The sequence below is a fragment of the Plasmodium gonderi genome, assembly GCF_002157705.1.
Source record: "Plasmodium gonderi DNA, contig: Chr09, whole genome shotgun sequence".
NCBI lineage: Eukaryota > Apicomplexa > Aconoidasida > Haemosporida > Plasmodiidae > Plasmodium > Plasmodium gonderi.
This window is the reverse complement of record NW_021628934.1, coordinates 1,810,574-1,831,780: the sequence shown is the minus strand read 5'-3', so window position 1 is coordinate 1,831,780 and position 21,207 is coordinate 1,810,574. Positions and strand designations below refer to the sequence as shown.

Here is a 21,207-nt window from a genome sequence, read left to right as displayed (position 1 = left end):
GCATACATATAACGATCCGAATACTTCATAGATGACATTCCTTCGCATAGTAAGTCATTCGTAGTGTACATAAATATATAAATATATATGTTTATATATGACACGCCTTACCGCTTTCTAAATATTGCAAGTCTAGTCGGCCAAGAGGATTTTCCCCCCCATGCCTTTATGTTGCGAACCACGTTTGTTACATGTAACAAATGAGAACAGATATTTAGAGGATGATGTTTTTTATGCAGTCCTAACGGAAAAATGAAAGATTATTAAAAGTTCCTCAAAAGTTATTTACCCTATGGGTTCATGATATTCTTGATATATTAACAAATAGATGTAATTGAATTTTAATGTCATATGTTTTATGTCACCATATTTTGTCTCAAACAGAGATGACCTTTTATTTATTATATTTTTTTTTATTGTTTTTTTATTTATTTTTATTTATTTTTTTTTTCGTTGTCATTGTCGTTGTTGTTGTATTTTTTCCCTCACTGATCACAACAGTAGGCACCTTAGACAATTTCGTTGCTGCAGCAAAGTTGTCAAGAGAATAAACGAAATGGAAGCTTTCCTTATGTACACAGTTGTATACGTGTCTGTGTGTATAGAGGGTATTATTCCAAGCATGCATACCTCATAGGTGATTTGCTACTGGAACCATTTATTGTTATAACGCCATATGCGGATTGGACTGAGATTTTTCCTGGCCCAAAACGCACATTTCAAGAAATATATTTACATATATATATGTATACCATCTGTATACAATATGCTAAACGAAAGAACATCTTTACACTTTTTAAAAAACAAAAAAATTTGGCATTTCTCCAGGAAAACATTTTAATGGTTTTACAATATATTTGTTAACCCTAAGGTTATTCATTCGGATTCTAAACTGTAACCAATTCATCACATTTCTTTTTATACACATTAAGAACTTGACTGTATATAACGGATGATGGTATGTGATGTTTAAAACATGTGCAACATTACGTGCATTGTTAATTACAACTGTACTTATTTATACAACTGTCGTTTTTGTACTAACATTGTATTTGTTATTTCTAATATACTTTTACTTCTTTCTTTCCTCTTCGTTTTTTTTTTTTTTTTTTTTTTAATACAACTTTATATACAAAGATCTTTCTCATTTTTCTCATTTTTAGATCTGTTCAACCATTTTTTAAAATGCATACGTAGTCACATTACACATATTATACATTTGACACATATGTTTGTATCGGAGAAAAAGGGCATTGTCAGGGAGGTATCGGCAGCAGATTTAGGGATAACAATTATGTGCATTCTGTATTTATATATTATGCATGTATATGCATTTCTTTTCTTTTTTTCTCCCCTTTTTTTTCCTTACAATATTGAATAATTCATACTAGGGGTCCATTTTCGTATTTTGTCTTTTTTTAAACATTATAATATATTTTCTTTCGTCCTTATAACTTTCATGTTGATATCCTATTTCACCATTTAACATATATCAAAAAAAAAAAAAAAAATTTCTTTTACGTATTATACCTCAACTTTTTCTTTGCATTTTTTTTTTTTTTTTTTTTTTTTTTTTTTTTTTTTTTTTTTTTTTTTTTTTTTTTATTTTTTAAAAAAAAAAAAAAAAATTTTTTTTTTTTTTTTTTTTTTATTTTTTTTTTTTTTTTTTTTTTTTTTTTTTTTTTTTTTTTTTTTTTTTTGTTCCTTTAATTTTTATTTTAATCATATAACAAAGTTGAAAATACCTACCAATGTGTAATTTTCAAAAAATAAGAGAGAACATATCGCACATTTGCAACACAGATTGAGAATGAATTTTGGATATTATATACGCCTATATTTGTTTATAGTGTGTGTGCATACACATATTAGTGACGTCAAGATATGTATGAATTTAACATTCCTGTATCATGTAAACCTGTGCACATATTATTCTTCTCTTCCATAATTAATCCAATTTTTTTTGTGACACATGTGTATAAGAAGGATTCTTAAAACTTCTAAGTATTAAAAATGTGCTCACATATTTTACGTATATATGGACAATTGACTAATTCAGTGGAATATCGTTCTATTAGTGTGCAGGCGTGAGAGTAATGCTATTATCCCCTCCAACACCACAAAAACATGCACATCTCACAGTTTCTCCCCATAAAGGAATTGAATCGTCTGAGCCAATTTCACCTATGCATATATGACTAATTGCATGGAAGTTTATGTCTAAGAAAAATTTTTCTTTACACTCGCTCTCCTTAAAAGAAATGTCGATTTTAAACAAGGTACAGAATTATTATCAGAGTAATGGAGACATAACTGGCAAAACGAGACACAATCATTCCCTTGCCCATAATTTTAACTCCTCAATAGAAAAAATGAAATACGGGACCCCTACATGTAAGTACTATACAGCCACACATAATGATAACAATCCAACATGTTTACCTGGCAAAGAGCACGAAATTGAAAACTTCGATCTTGTAGAAAGTGCAATAAATTGGGAGAACAACACTGACGATAATGGTGACAATGATAATGATGATGACGATGATGCATATAATATGGGGAACGTGATAAAGAACCAACCAAATGGACTGTGCGAAAACGTAAAAAAAACGAAACGTAAAATGTGTAAAAGTTTAATAGAAAAAAGAGAATTAATTAACTCACATAATTTTTTTCAAAATGCATTTGAAAAAAAAAAAAAAAAAAATAATCATCAAAAATTTAATAGCATAATTGGTGAAAAAAGATCAACTGAATCTTTTATGAATTTTCCTAATAATGTCCATAATACTAAATTTGTTAACCCAGTTACAAAAGAAATTCCCCATTTTCTCATCACATTCAAAGAATCTTTACTTAGTAGAAGTCATAAAAAATGTACACCTAAAAAAAAAATCCCATTAATGAAACACTATAACGATAATGTAACTACAAATGAACTTTTAGGAAATCTATTTGAGAGCAAAATTGGACAAAAGTTATTAAAAAAGAGGTATCAATTTAAAAATAATAACATTCGTATTTCCATTTTTAGAGATATAAATGATAATTGTATAAAATTTCTTAAGAGAAGGATAACTAAGTCTAAAATTCGTGCTTTGTTTAAATTGCAAAAAGGGGAAGAAATAAAAGGAATTGCCAACCCTTTTGCCAAAATTATGCTCAAGTACAAAACCCCTCTAATTTGGAAAACAAAATGGGAAACAAAATATTATGAACATCATGCACGCTCTTATGAAGAATCGAAACTAACGAAAACGCGAAATATATGTACTCATAAAATGAAAGAAAATAGTTCTTTTATCAAAAGAATAAAGATAAGAAATCAAAGTGGAACATTTCCCTATGTAAGTAACTCAATTCAGGAAAGGAACACTGATATTCACCCCAGTTCTGACAACAATATTGCACTTTTAAAGTTGGATCAAGAAAGGACAGCGATGAAACTATTAAAAGATGAACATTTGGAGAAACATGGAAATAGTCAATCGTCATTTATAGAATGTCCCACCAAATGTGATATCGTCGATTCTTACCTGAACGGTAATACAGAATACTTTGAGCAAAATTTTATGGAGGAAGAATTTTGTGAGAAAAGTGCATCTGAGACTAATATGTTAGGAGAAAATAATTCTGCAGAAATATTTTCTGAGTCTCAACTTTGTGAATCCAATTTTTCCTTAGATGAGTCTATAAAAACACTTATAAACAACTGCAATAACATTCTTAACAAGCAATCGAGGAGCGACATCCATGATGATTTTACTCAAATGAATAAGACAAGGATTAGGAAGAAAGAGGGAGAATTTTCTTCCCCCCACCATCATCTGCACAGCTACAACCAAATTAAAACTGTTATTGCAGATTCAGTTATGAAGCTAAATCATGATAACGAAAATATAACCCATGTGGAAGCTAACAAATGCAAAAATAAAAAATTTAAACTGATGTTAGAAAAACACCCAATTTGTCAAAATTCATCTGTTGAGGAAATATGCCCTGCGGAAAAAAAGTACTCTAATGAGCTGAGCATAATAAATTCTCACAAAAATGACGAACGTAATTCTCATGAACTTGAAATTTCAACATCAGAAGATGTAACAATGAAACATTGGAAATGTAATGGAAAAAACAAGGAGGATTTATGCAAAATAATTCCCTTATATGATAACACACAGAACTCTGAAAAAAGAGACACACTGAAAAGAGCACACGTAAAAGGGGTAATATTGGATCAGGAGTGTACTAATGAAAAAGAAAAGAAAAAAAAAAAAAAAAAAAAAAAAAAAAAAAAAAATAAAAAAAAAAAAACACGTAAAAGGGGTAATATTGGATCAGGAGTGTACTTAAAAAAAAAAAAAAAAAAAAAAAAAAAAAAAAAAAAAAAAAAAAACACAAATTACCACAAACTATCCTTTCATATCAACCCTAATTTTTCCATTCCACGTGTCCATAATTATCATATATGCAGTAATGTATATACTAAGTGTCACATAAGAAAGAAAAAATGTAACACAAATAATGAAACTGTTATATATTTTCGTTTTTCTAGAAATAAAATGTTAGCCTCAAAAGGGATGAAAAAAAAAAATGTAAATATTCAAACGAACGAAGTAGACATGCATGCATTCAAAACAGCTAAAACAGACAATTGTCGTGAACACATTTTGGACAATGTTCAAGGTATCATTTCTCCTTCTGAATACATGGAAACATCTTACCATTTAAAAAAAAAAAGTGATGGCCTCAAAATCACGTCTAATCTTACCAGTGTTCATAAAAGTAATAGAATAATAGGAGATGAAGGAGAACGGAACGGCCATGCCGTTCATGTAAATCATAACGTGTATAACCAAAAGAAAGATATTAACATCATCAAAACAGGTAATATCAAAAATGAGAAATATCTTGATATAAAAAATTATAAATGGGGAATAAATTCGAATAATGCTAAGGAAATTTGCCAACATAGTTGCACTACAAACGTACTGATAAATGACAAAAAAGAATTATCAAATGTGGAATCTATTCATATGAATGATATGGTAAATGACTTCCTCCATTTTAATAATGATAATAGAGAGTACACTATTTTGAGAAAATCAAAGGTTAGGAGCAAATATGATAATAGTCTCTCTGATAAAGTTATTTCCAAAAATGAAATCAGCTTAACTGCTTCAGGACGTGAAATTCCACCAGCTTATAACATTTCCAAAAATGAAAAAACATATAATAATGTCATTTCAGAAAATCACAGTAACAATATGAATATCCATGAAATGAAGGGATTAGTACAAGAAATAGAGTTGAAACGATGGGAAGAATATATCTGCATATACTTATATGGATCAAATAAAGCTGAGCTTGGAAAATTTAAAATCGAACTGGACATATTAGAACAAAACTGCAAACTCTTTAAAGGTTTAAACATAAAATCTCAATTAATTGACTATCCATGTTCAAATGTCAATCGAAAGATTTGTCGAAATGCTGACGAACATCCCAACAATAAAATCGAACCAACAACATTTATTATCAAGAAAGAGGACATCATAGAAAATTACTGCAACCATTTGTCTCTCAACGAGAAGAGGAAATATATTTACCAAATCATTAGTATCTCATTGAGCGCTGAAAATTTCATGATCCTATTTACATTGTTAAAAATGAAAAATAAAATGAACATACTATTTGTAGAAATCAACAAAATAACAGCAGAAATAAAAAGTTTAATTAAAGTAATAGATAAAAAACTGGAAGAACTAGCTAATCTAATACCTCATTTGGAACTTATAAGGAATATAAAAAAAGAGACAAAAACTATAGTAATAAAAAATTGGATGGATTTTTTTCTATGCATAACTAGTGTGTATAGTAATATTTGCACTTTGGTAAAAGCTCAGAATTCTATTTTTTCATTTTTTAAATTAAATGACGAAATGATTAGTAGTTATTTATTTTTTGTAAAAAAATTTTCAAACTACATATCTTTCAATGTGCTTGAAATACAAAAATTTTATGTCCAAATAAAAAATATGCAAAATGAGGAAACACAAAATTACTTAAACAGAGATGAAAAAAACATACTTGCAAATATTTACAACAATTTAGTGAATCACTTAAATACTGATTATAAAAAAATATTCATCTTTAGAAAAATATTAGATATATATTTAATTGAATTAAAAAACTTTAAAAATTATCAAAGGGATTATACCATTAACAAAATTAACATTTTAATCAGTTCAAAATGTCCATATGATCTTCTAATCTTTTCAGTGCTAGTTAAATCCAAATGTATGTGTGAAATAAGTGTAAGAAATATTTGCAACAATTTTGACCTTACCAATTTTCAGAAAAACAAAAAGATCTACTCTCTTTTTTTAAATAAAAAAATTAAAAATAATATTTTAAGAAAAATAAAAAAATATATAGGGGGAAATACATATACAACATTAAAAAACATTTTTTTTTACAATGAATTAAATAGTCTTATGAAAAATGCATTACATAACATTCATTTTAGAGAAGATCAACATACCGAACAATGTGAAGGAGTATTGGAAGATGATTACTGGGATGAAAACTTTGTTCATTCCCCTCGTGATATGGATAAAAATGTTCATAATTTCTTTCATATGACTGAACTATGTAGTCCTTGTGATACCAAAAAAGAGAATTTGAAAAAAAGAAGCAAATTAAGGGGAGAGGAAGAAGAAGAAGAAGAAGAGGGGGGAGATGATGGTGGTGACAAGGAAATTAAGCGTGCCGAAAGTAAAAATTCAATTAAAGAGAATTACAAAGTAATGGTAGAAAGAAACGATACGATTTTATCAAATGCTACAACAAATAATATGTCTACATGCTCTTCACTTAACAATGGTGAAGATTCCAAGTATTTGCAAAATATAGACAAAATGTTGAAAACAAAAAATGCGTTAACCATAGTCAGAAATATCAGAAAGTCCTTAGATATAAGCAATTTCTCAACGTCTAACAGTTGCTTGGAGGAGGAAAAAAAAGATTCATGCTATAGAAAATTCATTCAAGGAAAGAAATCTAAAAATTCCTTTTCTTGCGCTGTGCAGGAGCATTTAAACAGAAAAGTACATCATAAAAATGAAGAAAATTGCATTAAGTTAAAGTGCGAAAATAAAAAAAAAGTTTTAGCAAATGAAATTGATCGACTGAAAAAGGTATTCAAATCGTATGAACGTGAAGGAAAAAGAGAAAAAAAAGAAGAAGAGGGGGAAGAAAAAGGAGAAAATAAAGCAAAAGGGGGAGAAGAAAAAAAACAAGGAAAAAAAAAAAAAATTGGTAATAATAACGTGGGTCGTCACTCTGGACAAAACGGACAGCTTAGTTTGCTAAGGAATCAACCCACAGATGCATATTGTGACCGAGGAGTGGAAAAGGAGCAATTTAGATCATTTATTCAAAATAGTGAGAACGAAAATGCGGCCAAGAAAACTCTATCCAAGAAAAGGAACAAAATCCAAAATGACAAAAGTTTGAATAGTAAACATATTTCTGATTCGATGCTATTTGAGACAAAGAATCCTGAACAATCATACAATATGAAACAAAATATAAGGAGAGACAAAAATGAAAATAAAAAAATAAAAATTCGTGAAAACATTAAAAATATAAAAGAAATCGAAAAAAATTACAAGGAATTGCAAGAAATTCAAAGGAAAGAGAAATTCAAAAAACAGCTAAAAGAATTGAAACTAAAAAAAATAACTAAAAGGAATAACATAAATCTTCTAAAAATTAGAGGAATAAAAAATATTAAAAAAAAATTATTTACCTCGTTCGTTAAGAAGGATATTAATGCATTAGACACAATAATAAAGTTTAAAATAAATGGAAAACAGGAATTTAACACGTCAGATAAGGGTACGAGTAAAAAGGAAAGAAACAGTCCAATCTCCAATGCAAAACAAAGGGATATTCCTAGTAATCAAACAAAATATAACAGTACACAAGAGAGCTTATCATACCTTACTAGGGACGGAGAAAATAAAGATATAAAGTATATTTTGAACAATTTGAACCTTATATCTAGAAAAAAGAGTAAAAGTAATTCTGTGTTTAGAAGCGAAAATGAAGAAGAGAACAATCAGGGTATACATCAAAAGGAATCTGTTTATGAGCACTTTACTTATGACAATTTGAATAAGTTTAATGATGAGAAATTTAAAAAAAATGACCTAAACAGTTCATACAAAAATAGAAATAATGAATATTTAAATTATGAAAATATGGAAATGGCAGTTACAAAAAGAGCCAACAAAACAGACAGGGCAGTAAAAGCTGTAAATGATAAAATTTTTATAAAATGTAAAAAACAAAGAAATTTAAAAGAGGCAAATACAGATTGTGAAGATAATAATATCCCGTATAATGAAAAGAACAAAAAATATGGTAATCATGGTACGAAGGATAACTTGGATTATTCCTTGTCTGACAAAGAAATGTGTGAACAATCACCACCGGAAACACACTTTTTTGTTGCAATAGAGGATTACAATGATCATACGGATATGATTTTTTCCCCTAGACAAAATGAAAACACAACAGATCGAAGCAACCTGGAATCGTCTAATCAAAATATAAAGTATAAGTTTTCAGATTACACTAAAAAATGCAAGAAAGAGGAAAAAAGTGATATTTTTATACAAAATAATTCTATACAAGAAAAATTCCAAAATAGGAACGAAGGAACATGTTGTGAAAATGCGGAAAGCAGGAGTTACATTATTGACGATTTGGATTGCCCAAGTGAGGTAATGATGATAGAGAAAAATCATTCACAAATGCAGCAACAAGGAGATACAAACATACACGAAATGACAGATGAAAAGTCATTCAAATTGTTTAAGAAAAAAGAAAGAATGGTTGGTCCTATCACCAATGAAAAATACGTTCAAACTGAATACTACACATTTCCAAAAATACAAGTTAAGTATAAGGTAAATACAAAAATGATCAGTGGTAGAAAAATAAAAGAAAAAACAAATGATTATTTTTCTATATGGGGAACATATAAAACTAGGGAATCAATAGAGAGACGAAGAAGGATTGATAATTATGCAAAGACTCTTAGAACATTGGGATCATTAAGAAATATTGAAATATCTCTAAAACGTATTAAAAATGTAGAAAGCAAAGTTAAAAGGAAATATATTATTGAATTACTCAAACGGAGACAACATGAAAGAATTTTAACGAACCATCTGATCTATAGGGATGGATACGTTTTTTTAAAAAAAAATCCTCCCTCAAAATTTTAATTACTCATACGACTTTGTATCACCTTTTCCGAAAGGTACACTTAAGTCACTTTTTTTTTTTTTTTTTTTTTTTGCGCCGTATATATTATTTGAAGGGGTTAATATTTGATTTTTAGTTTTTTTTTTTTTTTTTTTTTTTTCGCTAGCTTTTGTTGCTAACTTATACCTTTCCATCTGATACCTTTTTTTTTTGTGCTGGAAAAGCATATGCAATTTCGACAAGCAAATATGACATTTCGTTTGACAAATTAAAGACAAATGCTCATTTCAAAAAATTAAAAACAAATTTTTTTTTTCAATAAAAAGGAGGAATTTGGAACAGGAATTTAAAATGAAAAAATTTCAAATGTAGTAGATCGATAGAGAGAAAATTAAAAAGGAAGAGGGAAAAAAAAAAAAAAAAAAAAAAAAAAAAAGAAATTGAAAAAATTCCCCTTAAAACTTCAACAGCACAAGAATACATTTCCTTTCTCGTTTATCCTTTTATAAGCACTTGAAAGCATTCAGTTCTATTAAGGGTATTTTAGAATCCAAATTGTTGTTCAAGTAATCACATAGCAACAGGTAATTTTCCTGAAAGCAGTTTCAAAAAGGTATTTTTGTGTGTCTGTGTCCGTTATAAACTCATCTTGCATGTATATGTCATATGATAACATGAGGTTTCATGCAACAAATAACAAAACGGTTACGTGATTTTGCAGCATTATGTTTGGCTCCGGGATGTTGGACTTGCTAACACAGAAATCCTCTGGAATGATGAGCTGAAATTTGGGATAATTCGTTATACATATATATGTGCACGCACGTATGTGTTGAGAGAGAGCTAGTAAGCTCCCTTGTTTCAAAACCAATAGGTATTACCGAATCTGTGATGTTAAAATTGTACTGCTGAGCTAATTTCTCCTCCCGTGAAGGCTTGTAAACACTGTAAATGTTACTGATATTGCTATAGTTGCTTTTTATGTAGATGGATTTTTTCTTCTTTTCCTTTTGCCTATTCATATGATTCTGCTTATACTTGTTGATATATCTGTCATATATCGTATTTTTCAAATAAGTAGAGACTTTATTTTTTTCTCTTTTATAACTCGAAGCGAAATCACTTTTCGGGTTCGCATGATTATATGTTTTTCTTTTCATATGATTTTTACCTAAAATAGGAACAAAATTTTGCTTATACTTTTGCTAATTAGGGTGTGATTTTTTTGCATAGATTTGAAGATGAATAGAATGAGTGGCGCTAAAAGTTGTATGCATATATGTGTTTGTTCGTTTACTCAACTTACACATACTTAGTAAGTCATTTTTTCTATTTCTACTGTTCTTCATATTATCATCGCATATGCTCATATTACTGAATCGAAACTTATTTTTTGTTCTCCCACTATTCCCATATTTATTACCAAAAATATGCTTATTAACTGCTTTTATTTCTGCTTTTCTTTTATTCCCCATGTCTCCAACACTGATAAATTCCTTTGGATCAGTATATATACCCACATTCTGTTTTTTCAAAGTGTTTCCTATCCTCACATTACTATAACTATGCTTGGAAATACCTCTATCAATATAATTTAGTTCTTTATGATCATATCTCTCTGGCGTGTAAACATATTTTGAATGGCTTTCCAGAGCACTCCAGGTTTTTCTTCTTTTAAGGATATTTCTGTTTTTCGAAATATCCAATTTTTCGCCTATCTGAGAAGGAAACGTTTAGTGTGATGCGTTTTGAACTTCATATCAAAGTAGGTTTCGAGGATTCAGAAAAAAGTGGGTATCCTCATAAATATACAAATATATATACTCTGATGACACCATACACATGGCCACATGGTTGGTCAAGTTTAATGTCTTACGGAGAAGGAGTGTCTATGCTTTTTCCTCTCTACACATATGAAGGATCCAATTCGATCAGCATCTTCGCAGTGTTTTTTTTTTAAAGATTGAGATGAACTGTTCTTGCTTGGATTCTCCTGATCCTGTTGGAGTTTTAAGCTCATCCCGTGGGGAAATTCAAATTCAGGTTTCTTTTCGTCCCAGGTCTCATTCTTGACAACAGTACAATGTGTACGCTTAGGCTGTTTCTTAACATTGACTACTTTTAAACAGTATTTTATATATTTACTGTTCATGTACTTTCTGAACGCCCGCTGTATTTTAATAATACTCCTTCGAACGTATTGATAATCCGATTTGGTAATATATGCAATCCAATTTTTTCTAATAACATTAGATGCTTTTGTTCTCTGCTTAAAATACCCTTGAAATAGATAATAATCTTGAATAAATAAGACCTGTCTTTTGATATGTAAATATTTCTTTCTCGTAATATATGCTCGAACGTGCTTTTGTATAACGAGGGAACTTTTTTTTAATTGCAAGAAATAGATTCTCTGTTTATAGACATAAAAATAATAAAAGAGAATTTTTTGAAGATTATTTTTTTTTTTCTGTAATAAATAATTATTATAGTAATGCAATCCATGTTCCATTAACTTTTTCGCTCTCAACTTTTTTATTAAAATTTTAAATCTACATCCATATAGAACAAAATGTAAAATTTTTCTTTTTCTTTTGTACAGCCAGAATTTATAAACACATTCTATGAATTTATTTTTTTTTTCATAACTTTTATTTAGTATTTCATTTATTATAGATAATACACCAAAACGAAAAAAAATTTTGGTTTTTCCAAATGTATATTCACTAGAATTGATATCCAAAAATTTTAGTATAATTGCACAAAACATTTTAGGTGTTAAGAAGGATTTCATTTCGTCTTGTAAAATATTATTATAGCTAATCCACATATCATCATATGGAACTCGGCATGGATATCCATTTTTCATTAAACTTAGGATATCCACCATTCCACTCATAACTAATTGATTCAACACCAAATTTTTATTAAAAAATTTAGCCTTCTTTTGTTCATTTGGTTTTATGCACCTGATGAATCTTGATACTGTTTTGTCTAGTTTGTTCGTTAGAATTTCCAGTTGTTTTTTGAAAGACGAAAAAATGGATTTTACCTTGTTTTTTCGCCCTACATAACAACTAACACCGTTCCGGTCGCCAACTCGATAGTTCCTATCACATGCGTCCCCTTCATCATAATCACTCATATTGGAATTGTCTTTGTGAGAAAATAGATGAATCCCTCTTGATTCAATCTCATGATGGGATATCATTTCCTTTACAGATAATTTCCGCCTTCCATGTTTGTTTCCTCTCTTCAATTTCATCTCCTCCATTTTTTTATAACTGTTAGCCTTCATGCAATTTTTATCATATACAAATCTTTTCCTTTTCAACAAATTAGTTCTGATAAACGGATTACAACTAGATAAAAAATCTTCTATATCATTTGTAAGTATGTCTACATTTTTATTAAAAAAATCTTGAGAGTCATAAAGAACATCACCAGCGTAATGAGAAATGATGAAGCAATTACTTGATGCTTTATAATTTCTTATAATATTTTTGTATTTTGCCGAACTTATAACATTTTTATTTAATTTTTCAAAAAACAAATTTTTATTGTTTTCTTCATTCGATTTATTTGATGAAAATAGTAAAGACAAATCTTCTAATATAGTGTATATGCTAACATCTCTAGTATCTCCAATGAGGGATATTACATTACTGTTATCATTATATGGAATTTTTTCCAGAAATAAATTTTCTTCATAATGTATTTTTTGCTCATTATAAATTATTTGTTTTAAAAAAAATGCATGCAAAACTTCATTCGCATAATTAATACACAGTTGTTCAAAGCAGTTCATTCCTTCCTTCGAGAAGTTTTCAAATCCATAAATGTCTAATATTCCTATGTAGTAGTTTTTATTTTCATTCCTCTCGTCCATGATAAGTTCATTTTCTTCGTATTCTCTGTGTTCTTTATGTTCTATGTGTTCTGTATGTTCTATGTGTTCTGTATGTTCTATGTGTCCTCTGTGTTCTATGTATTCTGCATGTTCTGTGTGCTCGGTATATTCTCTGTATTCAGAATTTTTTGCACGTTTCCCGCATTCTGTGTAATTTCCGTCCTCTATTTTTTGATCTATTTTTCTTCTTTTGCTCAATTTTGGGTTTTTCCCTTTTCTGTCCTGTGTTTCACAATCCTCCTCTCCTAGATCCTCCCTAATGTACATTTCGTCATCGGTTTCTTTATCACTCCTCTCATCCACGCCCCCTCCATCTCGTGCATTCAGTGAATCGTTAACCCTCATTATTACGTACTCAAATAAAAGGTGGTACAGAGCCTTTGATATGACATCCCTGTTGTAAATTGCTTGTTGATAGGTGTAATTTTTTTTTGTATCCCGTACCTTCTTTATGGTTAATATTTCGACAATTCTGTTGTTGTCGTAGTTATTGCTATTGCTGTTGCTATTGCTACTGTTTTTGTTACTTTCCTTTTCGATATTATTTCTGCTTCTGCTACTTGTGCTACTTCTCTCCATATTATCGTTTTTTATTTCCAAGAGTTGGCTCAGCTTTTTACACACCTCCTCGTTTTTAATTTTGAGCGCTCCTCCCTCTTCTTCCTTGTCCAAAACAAAGTCCACATTTCCCAAAAGCAAAATGCAAATTAGGGTTTTGTAAATTTCCTTCTGCTCTTGCTCGTAAACCCCTATGCTCTGAAAACATTTTATTATAGAATCCAAATCGTACAAGCATTTGTTCACTTTTAGGTTTTCTTCATTGGTGTAAAAATCGTTTTTCTCTTTTTTCCCCTGCTGTTTATTTCTCGTCTTCATCATTTCGTCCTTTCCGGATTCAACTGTATCAGACATCACTTCTTCCTTTTCCGTCTCGTTCAACGTTTCCATATTTTTCCCTTTACTTGTACTCGTACTTTTTTTATGGCGCTTACATTCTGCGTTGTTATTCCCTTTATTCTCTGCCTCTTTATTTCCTTCAAAATTTGCCTTCCTAATATCATCGCTATTTTCTCTGAATTTGTTGATTTCATTCTTCGTCTTCAAATAGTTGTATTTATACCAAGGCAACAAATCAAACTCGTTACGTATTTTAACATTTTCACACAAGGAATAGAAAATGTGATAATTCCCTTCCCCGTAAGGAACATCAACTACTCTCGATTTTGCAAGAAGATATGTTTCAATAGACGCAGAGCTTAATATGCCATTTTCATTATAATTTAATTTCATCAACTTTCCAAATCTACTACTATTGTCATTTTTTATTGTTTTAGCATTTCCAAATGATTCTAACAATGGGTTACTATTTTGAATTTTTTCTTCATAAGAAGAGCAACCTTTTAAAAAATTATTTTCTTCACATTGTATGAAATTATTTTTGCTCCATTTTTCTTTTTTTTTTTTATCTGAGTTGTGCATATAATTTTCGCTTATTTCTCTAAATTTTGCTGTATCCTTAAAGTTTGGGTTTAATTTGTCTTTTCCTTCATTCGAAGGCGGTACGACTCGACGATCCCCCGTTGCACCTCCTATGATAACACCTTTTTTGTGATTATATTCATTTTCTTCTTTTAATTTTTTCTTATTTTTCTTCGTTTTCGTCTTCTCCTCCTTCTCATCTTCCCCATCCTCCTCCTCTTCTCCCTTCCATTCCTGCTGTTTCTTCTGTTCATGTTTTTCCACCTCTTCTTTCATATGACAAGCACTCAAAAAAGTAAGATATCTTAGTACCTGCTTTGAAGACTCTGTCTTTCCAGCACCACTCTCACCACTTATAATTATGGACTGACTAGCTTTGTCCTTGATCATACAATTGTATGCATCGTTTGCAATTGAAAAAGGGTGAGGGATGGCAAATAAATTATTTTCATTTTTTATTTTTTTCATATAATTTTCATCATATATTTTAAAATTCTCATAAGGATTTACTGATAAAAGTATATACCCAATGTAGGTGTATATGCAATCTCTATTCTCTTCATTCACATATGCTTTATTATATCTCTGTCTAATATTTTCTAATAAATTTGGCGGATTTAAATAAATTAATTCTGTATTATCGCTACAACCAAAATTTGTATCAATAGGTAATAAATATTTTACATTTTCTATAATGTTGTAATTAATATTATTTTTAAAAGCTCCATAATTGTCGTCTACACAAATATTTATTTCTACATCTTTACTTGATACGAAACTTTTTACTTTTCCTTTAAAAAAACAAAATATCTTATTTTTATTTTTATAATATTCAAATATTTCCCTATATAAACTTCCATTTTTTTTTTTTATGGAATGTATGTTAACCCAAACCCACGAATTTTCATACACATAGTTTATATCTCTCAGCTCCAGCGATTTCTGTTTGTACATTTCTGACTTCCCTCCGTAAACTCAATCAAATTTTGTCGTTCTTGTAAGCTCAGCCTGTTCAAAGTGACCAACAGTGTTAGCAAAGTGAAAGTGATGGATGTAATGCATAGGTGTGTGTGTCACTACTGATTAAAAACATCGCACATTGCAAAAAAAAAAAAAAAAAAAAAAAATCGTGCTTTCACCCACTTTATGTTTTGTTTCTAGTCTCCTAGTGTTAACGAATGATAAAAAGATGAAAATTTTCATGATCCATGTAATGTGTGCCCCTCACAAAAATGATTAAACCTTTTTTCCAATTAGGCTGATCGATTAAATGGCTAAAAAAAGACACACTTTTTTCATGACCATGTAAAGGGGAAACTAGCAATTTTATAATCCTTGCAAAAGATGATTTCCTGCACTTTATAATGTGTTATCAAAAGAAAATATTTTAAACCTAATCATGAGCATCTACACATGTTATTGTCATGCTGTCAATGTTTTTGTTTCACATTTTAAAAATAATCCTTCAATACATGAATGTCTAAAATGAGAAAAAGAAAATAAAAAAAAAAAAAAAAAAATTCAAGCACTTCCTGACATTTTTAAATTACTCTACAAAACGATGAAATGACCCAGTGTGCACGCATAAAGAATAACATTTGCTAACATACCCATGCTCCCTATTTGCATCAACGAAAAGTAATATGAAAAAAAAAAAAAAAAAATATACATACATGTGTATTACTTTAATCACTTCTCCATAAAACTAACATAGTTGTGCTTCAATTATTTCCTCTTTTCTGTATCACAGATTTACCAGCATATACGTAAAAAAAAAAAAAAAAAAAATCACAGTGAATTCCCCATAAATGTTAGACAAATCTAGGATACAATATGCAAATTGAAAAAATAATACTCCCTAAAGTGCTGCGGAGTTTTTACAAATAAGCCTTTTTTCAGTTTATATCCAATAAATTTTTTATATTTTCGATGTTATTCTGAATTTCTTCAAAAAGGTGACACACATGAAAATCCATTGTACATTCCTTTCTCATCTGCTTTAATAAACATGTTACAGTAGATAAACCCAGACTTAGATAAATTAAAGGTGCGTAATGAAAAAGCCCGAAAATACACTCTTTCACATGGGGACAAAAAAAAAACATCCCGTTTACACAAATACACGATCATGTATATATCAAGATCCTTTAGTAAGTTATCATGTCATGAAAGCTCAAAGTCTATACAAAGTCTAACATGAAAAAAATAATAATATGAAAGTTTCATCATAAAGAAAAATATTCACATGTTAAAGTACAACTAAAAAAAAGAAAGGAAAAAAAAAAAAAAAAAAAAAAGGCACCAAATAATTTTTCGTTTGTAACTCTAGCTTCAATATAAATTTTCGTAAAATATGATTACTTTTAAGAGGGTGTATACAAATACTTAATTTTGTTTATGTACACGTGTGTACTACGATTTTTTTTTTTTTTTTTTTTTTTTTTTTTACATAAATGTAAATCCTTCCCTATTTTAAGTACATCTCTCCTTATTTGGAACAAATCTGGTTATTCATATGAAGGACACAGATTAATAGAACATAATGTATGTTTTTTGAAAAAGTGTCACAGATATAAAATATGCTTAAAACAAAAACAAACAATTATAATGTCTATGTAGTTATAGAAGTTCATTTTATTACATACATGAAAAAAAATTATTTTTCTCATGCATAATTTTCAACAGCAATAAAATTTCTTGCTTCTCTTTTTGTTTTTTTCTAAATTTATGGGTGCACATGATAACGGGTTAATGATTCCATATGGGTCATAATATGGATTCATTGGCATGTTCACTCCTCCATAATATTGAGGTATTCCATTGTACATTGTGTTCATTCCATTAAACATTTGATACTATGTTAAAAGGGGGAGAAGGAAAGATGAGGGGAAAAAAAAAAAAAAAAAAAAAAGGATTAGTTATGTTGACATGTATATGTGCATACATGCATGCGCATATATAAATATACATATGTATACAAGTACCGATGCATATGAAAAGTCTGGAGAAGCAGAAACAAAAATAAACTTACAGGATAATCTGTTGGAACACCATGGTTTTGATACATCAAACTCTGATTGATTACTGAAGCTGCTTGCATTGTTGTCGGGTCCACTACCATCCCAGAGTCATTCATGTCGGGAATTATATACGGAATATTGTTAGCATCTATTGGTCTACTATCGTCCTGTGTTACTGTATAATATCCTTCCAATGGATTGGTTTTGCCTACATTGTTGCTAGATTCAGCATAGTTCTCTTGTAATATGTTAGTATGTGTATCATTACGCACTCCTTGTTCATTTGCTGTGCTTTGTGTAATTTTTAAATTCTGTGCATCGGAAGACTCCATTTTTTCTTTAAAGTTGTATATATTGTAATTTTTTTCAGAATTAAAAAATAAAAGACGTGTCTTTTTCGTTCTTTAAGGTGGTATGTATAAAAATGTAAAATTTGTTTTGCAGAAAATAAAAAATATATATATGCAAGTACAATTGTTACATTTTTAGCAAAAAAAAAAAAAAAAAAAAAAAAAAAATAATTAAATAATTAAATAATGCAAAAAACACATGCATATAATAGCTGTATTATTAACAAAAAAAAAAAAAAAAAAAAAAAAAAAAAAATTAATTATTGTAAAATACCGTTCCATGCGTTTTGATTCTGCGTAAAAAGCGAAGATTTTTTCTGAACAGTCATGTTGCAGTTGTAATTGTGAAAAATTATTTATATTTTTTCTTAACAGCAAGGCTACAAATGTAAAAAAAAAAAAAAAAAAAAAAAAAAAATCTTTGGATTTATTCATCGATAATTTTTTTTTTTTTTTTTTAACATATATTTTTACAGAAGGAAAAATAAAAAAAAATATAAAAATTGTAAAAAAAACATGTTGCACATAATTTTTACTATTTTCCGTTAAGTTAAAAGTATCCCAATTTAGGCACTTGAAAAAATTAAACGAAAAGGAAAATAGCATAAAGATATAATACAACAATTTGTACGCACTTTGCAACAATTCTATAAATTCTTATAATTTTTTTCGTTCAAAATATGTAGATCTTGTTTTCCGAGTATTTACAAGTGCGTGCATATGTTGATGTGACATATGTGACAAATGGTTTTCCTTTTTGAAAACCTGTTTTTGTACTTTCAGAAATACACTTTCAAATTTCTACTTATTTATTTTCCCTACTTACATTTTCGAATACGAAAAAAATGGCTACATTTTTCAATGTTTTTTGTATACATTGTTTGATGTCTGCCTACATGTGCCATTATATATATTCTACTAATGTGAGTAGCACACATTGCTTGAAATGACTTTAATTTTTTGAAATAAATCATCGTATTTTGCATTTCATTTTTTTTTTTTTCTTCCCTTTGGTGATACGTACCGAAAAGAATATATCAAAGGCATGTTTTCACGTTTTTGTGCAAAATAAGTGCATAAAAAAGCATTCAGGGTTAATTAGTTTACATTTGCCTTACTTTCAAATACGACATAAATATTTCTAAACAATTTATGTCGTCTAAATGAAAAGGAGTAAACAGTATAAAACAATCAATGAAAATTTACTCATTGGTTTTGCCTCAGAATATAATTATTCGTTAATACGAAAACAAGCAATTTTAGAACAATTAATAAGAATAAATAAATCACAATTAAAATCTTGTTTATTCTTGGAAAGAGTGGATATACATACACACGTATGTTTATATGCATGTACACGTACGTAGATGAATATGTATTTTTTTAACATGGATTCCATTCCTTCTGAATATCGGACGTGTCTACACAAAAAACGTGACTCTAAAATTATACTTATATTTTCATATGCTTCTCATTGAATAAAAGGAGAATGGGAAAAAAAAAAAAAAAAAAAAAAAAAGGTATCCAACATGCGGTTATATAGATACGTCTTACAGCTATATCTTAAAGATAATTAACAATGAATAACAACTTGTTTTATTTTTTTATGTACTGTGCATAAATTTTCACATAAAATTATAAATCTCTCCCGTTTACCGGACTCAAAAAATTACAACTAAATGTGACCTCCAGGTTCATGCACCAAACATACTTTCATTAACTAATGATGATACCTTCCACGAACTTTATAAACTTTAACAGAATTCTATTCTGTCCAATTTTTCTTCCATTAGGATATTATAAAGGTATAATTGTGTGTGATTTAGCTATCATGAAAAAAAATTTTAAATATTGAGAATTGTTAGGGTCTTTCATTTCGGATGATAAACACATTAAAAAATTCAAATTGGGAATGTCCTTTTGCTGAATATCTATAAAATGCTTCTTCTCATTTGGTATTAAATAAATGAAAAATGGTTTTTCTACTAAAAAATTATTGCTCGTAAAATCTCTTTTTCTAAATATGTGTGTATTCAGCACATCATTAAAGCTGTAGGGTACTTGAAAGGATTCTTCCTTTGATGTATAATATTTAGGTGTTAAATGGATTTCTTTTCTCTTTTTCCACTTGTGCGTCCCTTCCCCTATGACGCTTGTTTTTTCTTGTTTACCTTTCCTACCAATAATAAACTTAACAGTGTAGTCAATAAACTTATCCTCATTACATAACTTGGTGTAGAAAAATAAAAATTTATAGTTCTTTTTCAAATTCAAAATGATAGTAAATGCATAATCCAACAAATCGGACGCGCTCCTTTTTACATAATTGTTATCAGAGAAGAAATTTACTTTGTCATATTTGCAAGAATTCCAGAAAGATAAAGAATCAATAAATAAAGCTTCAAAGAATTTTTTTTTTTTTAATAAATTTTTTAATGTATTTAAAATGATTAATAAATGCCCTGGATTAAATATACGAAAATAGTACACATTTGAAAATGAATTTTCCAAAAATACTTTTTTTAAATTGATATTTTTAGAACTAGCACCATTACTAAGAATAGAACTATAGTCGTTATTTATATATTTCTTAAATTTTTGAATTATCATATTTTTATAATTTTTATAATTGAATGTAAGATCGCAATCCAGGTATACCACTTTGCAATTCATGCCTTTCAGCTCTTTTACGGCCGTAAGTTCAGCTACTATTTCAGTTAATAACAATGTTTTCGCGCATTTTTCCCTTCCATATATACACACGCTGTCTGCTTCCCTTAATGTTCCACCATTAATACACTTTTTTATAATTACACAGTCACTGAAGTTGTATATTTTTGCACTCTCTTCAAATAGGTCCAAGCATGTACAATCAATTTTGTAACTTTCCCTGTATTTATTTGCCATGCATTGTTGCCTCTGCGGACAGTATGTTACTCTTGTTTATTTTTCTTCCCTTTGTGTCTATCGGTAAGCCTTTATGCAAAATTGCTTCCTCAGTTGAGCTTCGCCACAACTATGACTAGTAAAATATATAATGGTGTCTTTTCCAAATTACATTCAGCCTTTTTCTTATTGTCTTATGCTCAAAAGATATGAACTTATCCCTTTCGATTTTAAAAAAAATGTCCATCCTTTCTTACATCATACATTTGTGTGTAAAAGCGCT

At 28.9% G+C, this 21,207-nt stretch overlaps 4 protein-coding genes across 4 annotated transcripts; 1 reads left to right on the top strand and 3 right to left on the bottom strand.

Moving 5' to 3' along the window:
• Positions 1-2,216: 2,216 nt before the first annotated feature.
• Positions 2,217-9,299, top strand: PGO_093680 (hypothetical protein; the record flags this gene model as incomplete). Its single annotated transcript, XM_028687956.1, has 1 exon — positions 2,217-9,299. One exon carries the CDS (start codon positions 2,217-2,219, stop codon positions 9,297-9,299), a length of 7,083 nt encoding a protein of 2,360 aa, XP_028543757.1.
• A 483-nt stretch (positions 9,300-9,782) lies between these two features.
• PGO_093670 (myosin heavy chain subunit) lies at positions 9,783-15,622 on the bottom strand (the record flags this gene model as incomplete). The annotated part of the gene is made up of 5 exons (XM_028687955.1): positions 9,783-9,872; positions 9,989-10,060; positions 10,161-10,450; positions 10,703-10,997; positions 11,156-15,622. 5 exons carry the CDS (start codon positions 15,620-15,622, stop codon positions 9,783-9,785), a joined length of 5,214 nt encoding a protein of 1,737 aa, XP_028543756.1.
• Positions 15,623-17,346: 1,724 nt separating this feature from the next.
• Positions 17,347-18,020, bottom strand: PGO_093660 (hypothetical protein, conserved; the record flags this gene model as incomplete). The annotated part of the gene is made up of 2 exons (XM_028687954.1): positions 17,347-17,523; positions 17,700-18,020. 2 exons carry the CDS (start codon positions 18,018-18,020, stop codon positions 17,347-17,349), a joined length of 498 nt encoding a protein of 165 aa, XP_028543755.1.
• A 1,815-nt stretch (positions 18,021-19,835) lies between these two features.
• On the bottom strand, positions 19,836-20,945 carry PGO_093650 (hypothetical protein, conserved; the record flags this gene model as incomplete). Its single annotated transcript, XM_028687953.1, has 1 exon — positions 19,836-20,945. One exon carries the CDS (start codon positions 20,943-20,945, stop codon positions 19,836-19,838), a length of 1,110 nt encoding a protein of 369 aa, XP_028543754.1.
• Positions 20,946-21,207: the final 262 nt, after the last annotated feature.